At 37.3% G+C, this 5,138-nt stretch overlaps 1 protein-coding gene across 1 annotated transcript; it reads left to right on the top strand.

Moving 5' to 3' along the window:
- The first annotated feature begins 316 nt into the window (after positions 1 to 316).
- Positions 317 to 1,334, top strand: LOC108528924 (olfactory receptor 52E4). Its single transcript, XM_017870942.1, has one exon. It carries the CDS (start codon positions 333 to 335, stop codon positions 1,269 to 1,271), a length of 939 nt encoding a protein of 312 aa, XP_017726431.1. The 5' UTR covers positions 317 to 332; the 3' UTR covers positions 1,272 to 1,334.
- The last annotated feature ends 3,804 nt before the right edge of the window (positions 1,335 to 5,138 follow it).

Raw genomic sequence — 5,138 nt, forward strand, 5'->3', positions numbered from 1 at the left:
TAGGGAAGTAATGGAAGGGAATGCCTTAATATAAATATGCATTGCATTATGAAGTTTTTCCAGTTCTTTCAAATACCTCAAAGATTACAAAACATAAAGCCATGAGCAATATTGCCTATGATGGATCTCAGAACAATAATCTGTGTTGAGAGGCTTCCTCTATTACCCTCTGGAAAGAAGTGAATCTCAAGTGTTTGTAAATTAACCACCTATACCATTACCTCTAGCACACTGATAAGAGTTTTTCTGTTGCTTCAGGAACTTGACAAGGGAGGACCTTAAAGAAATTGAGATCCTTCTTACTTAGAAATTCAGTGACACTTGCTAGGAGAATGCCTTCTATCAATGACACCCACTTCTATCCCCGCTTCTTTCTCCTGCTAGTAATACCAGTACTGGATACTTTACATATGTGGATTGCTTTCCCATTCTGTATTGTATACCTGATTGCTGTTGTGGGGAATATGACCATTCTCTTTGTGATCAAAACCGAACACAGTCTACATCAGCCCATGTTCTACCTCCTAGCCATATTGTCTATGATTGATCTGGGTCTGTCCACATCCACTACCCCCAAAATGCTAGGAATCTTCTGGTTCAACGTCCAAGAGATCAGCTTTGGGAACTGCCTTCTTCAGATGTTCTCTATTCACATGTTTACAGGCATGGAGACTGTTCTGTTGGTGGTCATGGCTTATGACCGCTTTGTTGCCATCTACAACCCTCTCCAATACACCATGATCCTCACTAATAAAACCATCAGTATCCTAGCTTCTGTGGTTGTTGGAAGAAATTTAGTTCTTGTAACCCCATTTGTGTTTCTCATTCTGCGTCCGCCATTCTGTGGGTATAACATCATACCTCACACATACTGTGAGCCCATGGGTCTGGCCCGGTTGGCCTGTGGACCTATCAAGATCAACATAATCTGTGGGCTCATGGTGATTTCTTATAGTTTTGTGGGTGTGATCCTAATTTCTTCTTCCTATGTGCTTATCCTTGGAGCTGTTTTTCGCCTTCCCTCTCAAGATGCCCGACTAAAGGCCTTCTATACCTGTGGTTCTCATGTCTGTGTTATGCTGTGCTTTTACATATCAGTATTTTTTTCTTTTATGACACATCGTTTTGGCCAAAACATTCCCCACTATACCCATATTCCTTTGGCTAACCTGTATGTGGTTGTCCCACCTGCCCTTAACACTGTCATTTATGGAGTCAGGACCAAGCAGTTCCGAGAGCAAGTTGTGAAAATATTTGTACAGAAAGAATAATTATGCAATAAAGTTTGAATAAATATATCTATATACCACCCAAATTATGATCATCTGAGCTTCCTTTTTAATCTTCTGTAACTGTTGGTCATGCTTGTCAGATTTTTTCATTTTGACTGGAAGTGCTTTAGTGTTGACAGATAATGCAAACTTAAACTTTGCTGCCTGTTTCCCCCACTTCTCTCCAGGTACCTGGACAAAGGCTAATTAATGGAGATGGTAACTATGCTGAAGGTTGAGGTGGCTTTGGAGTAAAACTGCTTGTAAACAAGGGTGATAGATAGCTCCATTTTTTCCATGTCTTCTCTCTAGGTAAATTTAGATCCTGAAGGACACAGATCAAATAAATCTCATTTTATAGATGAACAAAATAAGCTGTAATCCAGCAGTAGTGTCTGTTACATATTTTTCTATTCTTTACAGAATCCAAAATTCTGTCTTCTCCAAAATCTTTGACTCCCATGTTTATTTCAATGCTCTCAGTCTTGCTGTTACTACCATGTTTGCTCCTTTTCTTCTTTCACATTCCTGCTCTGTCTCTTTTTGTGATGGTTAATACTGAATGTCAACTTGATTTGATTGAAGCATACAAAGTATTGATCCTGGTTGTGTCTGTGAGGGTGTTGTCAAAAGAGATTAACATTTGAGTCAGTGGGCTGGGAAAGGCAGACCCACCTTCAATCTGGGTGGGAAACATCTAATCAGCTGCCAATGCAGACAGAATATAAAGCAGGCAGAAAAATGTGAGAAGATTAGATGGGCCTAGCCTCCCAACCTATATCCCTCTCCAGTGCTGGATGCTTCCTGTCCTCAAACATCAGACTCCAAGTTCCTCAGTTTTGGGACTCGGAGTGGCTCTCATTGCTCTTCAGCTTGCAGATAGCCTATTGTGGGACTTTGTGATCATGTGAGTTAATACTTAATAAACTCCCCTTTGTGTGTGTGTGTGTGTGTGTGTGTGTGTACACACATATATATATTTCCTACTAGTTCAGTCACTCTAGAGAACCCTGACTAATACACTTTTCTTTTACATTCATTCTCTAATAAAGTAAGTCTGTGAATTTAGGGATGTGAGAGACTACAATGTGGATATTACAGAGACATGTTTTCTCACTTGAAACGAAGTCATCTCAGATTTGACTTTTTGTTTGTGTCGCATGTCTAATTCTAATTCTGAATTCTATCTGACAATTTCCCTTCAGATGAAATGTATAAAACTTGTAAGACTTTATAAAACTTAGAAAAACAATTAGGCTTATGGTATGATAAGCACAGGGCCAGACTTGATATCAACCTCAAAATAATCTCATTATAATTTATTAATCCTGTAGTTCTCCAATATTTAGTCCTATTTTCAAACTCCAGATGTGACTGGAGAATGTGGTTTGTATTAAAATAGATAAAAGAGGCACTGAACTGAAATTTGTGACTTATCAGTGTACTCATGCTTCAAAATCAGAAGTCTCCCTCATGTTCTATAATTTAGAACTACTGTGTAGTTCGGATGACAATATACAAAATATTCAAAAGTACACAGATAACAATTTTAGGAAATGGGGGTGGATATAGCTGAGTAGACAAGAAAAGCAACATCACTTATTCAATATCTGTGAATCTGGAGAGTTCTTGGTCTTAACACTGGCTAAGCACAATTTCTGAATCCTATAGTATTTTGTGTATTTTCTTTAGGTCTGTGTGCATGGGTTATAATTTGACTTTTGCAGCTGCTGCTTCATGTACCTAAAATTTTTTGGGAATATAGAGTTTTAAATGTGGAAATACATTGAAACTTGATCTATTCCCTTTGTCTTACAAATAAAAAAAACTGAGGTCTAAGGAAAGCAGGTATTTGTATGCATAAAATATACCCATCTTTAGCATCATCTTCATGTAACAAGTGAAGGAAGATCACTCAGATAAATCATTTTGACTACAAATTCTTAACTCTTTCAGGACATTTAAGTAGGAAATATTTTATTTATATGTAAGAGGCTTCATCATGGGTCCCAAGTGGAGATCAAGTAAAATGGGAGATAGAACGCATAGCCTGGGGTTGGTGTTGGTAATGAGAAGAGGGAGATCACAGAAATTGAGTGCAGGTGCAAGTAGTATAGTGTTAAAGATTAGCTGAAATCAGCACAATCTTCATCGCTGTGGTCCACAGTACTGAGTGGTAGGCACAGATCAGCATCCAGACCATCAATAGCTGTATAATATATAAACATGCAAAATAAAGAAAAAGTTTTTTCTTCTCTCAGTAATGTGAAAGGATCTGTGACATGTATAGTGCAACTTTCTGGTTAAATATATTGATGGGAGTCAGAAAATTTTAATATAAGCATAATAGTTTCCGCAGTGTAGATGGGAGTGCACCATAATGCTGGCCCAGAAATGGTTCATAATCAAACTGGACCACCATACTTAAACATGGCTGAGTGGAGTCACTGTCCTGAGATCCCTTCTCTGGATTGTAGTTTTCTTTCATGAAGTCAAACAAGATGGGACCAGAAGGTTGTTGACATGCTGAAGTAAAAAGACCCAAAAGACAAATATAATTGAGAAAATGGTGACAACAGAAATGTCAACCTGAAATGATAGATAGGATGAGAATCTGGTGTAAGTGTTTATTCAAATGCAAAGCTAAAGATGGCCATCTGGGAAACACAGAATCCAAAGAAATGAGGTCAATCCTCCAAAGTTGAAATGTTAAGGTTTTATTTACGTAGGCAGAAAACAAAGAAATTTAGCAGAATTAAAAATTTCCCCATACAAAGTTGATTTATGAGTTACAGCAAATTAATTAGTTACAGCTTGTTTTCTTTTCCAATTTAAATGAGTATTTTAGCATTTTATCTTTGACAATGTAATAGTCATGAGGTCTTTGTGTAACATGAGGAAGAAGGAAGTTAATCAATGACGAAGATCAAAAGTAGAGAGGGAAAGGGTCTTCTCTAGCATTCCTTAGTCTTTTACAATATTCTAAAATACAATATAGGTAATGGAAAAAGGCTAATTTATAATCAGGGCAACAAATACTAGAACTTCCTAGTTTACAGCTATCTGTTAGTGACTCAGGTCCCATAATCTCATTTTTTCAGGCTCAAAATCATTTAAAGTTTCAATAGCTTTTGTCTTGAATTACATATTTTAATTAAAAAAGACATCAATGCTAGAATTAATTATATTCTACTGGTATTGAATATTTGGAGACATTGCCATTTTTCATAAACCTTGATCACCCTATCAAACAATCCTTCTCCTTGGGAACCATTTATGCATCACAGGATATTTTACAGAATATGGAAACCAGCCTGGCTCATAGACCATTATGGGAGAGTAAGTGTGAGAATACTAGAGCTGTTTATCTCTAACTTTATGTTACCCACCAGCACTTTGGGAAGAGATGATTCAGTGTAACTGAAAATAAACTTCAATTTGGATACAATAGCTTCTTGAATATGTTCCAACATTGCCCCATTCACAAAGTTAAACCAATCTTTCATGGAACAGTTTACTAACACTGTTTTTGTTTAATCTGCAATGGGATATTGCGAGCACATTGAGTGCTATGGTGAGAAAGGAAATATCCTCAGATAAAAACTGGAGAGAAGACTTCAGAGAAACTGTTTTGTGAGGTGTAAATTCATCTCACAGAGTTACATGACTCCTTTATTGAGCAGTTTGCTAACACTGTTGTCACAGAATCTACAGTGGGATATTCGGGAGGGCATTGAGGAGTATAGTGAAAAAGGAAATATCCTCATATAAAATTGGAGAGAAGCCTTCAGAGAAACTGCTTTGTGCTGTGTGAATTCATCTCACAGAGTTACACCACTGTTTCATGGAGCTGTGTGCTAGCACTTC

This window comes from Rhinopithecus bieti, unplaced genomic scaffold (genome assembly GCF_001698545.2).
Source record: "Rhinopithecus bieti isolate Rb0 unplaced genomic scaffold, ASM169854v2 scaffold_5942, whole genome shotgun sequence".
Lineage (NCBI taxonomy): Eukaryota > Metazoa > Chordata > Mammalia > Primates > Cercopithecidae > Rhinopithecus > Rhinopithecus bieti.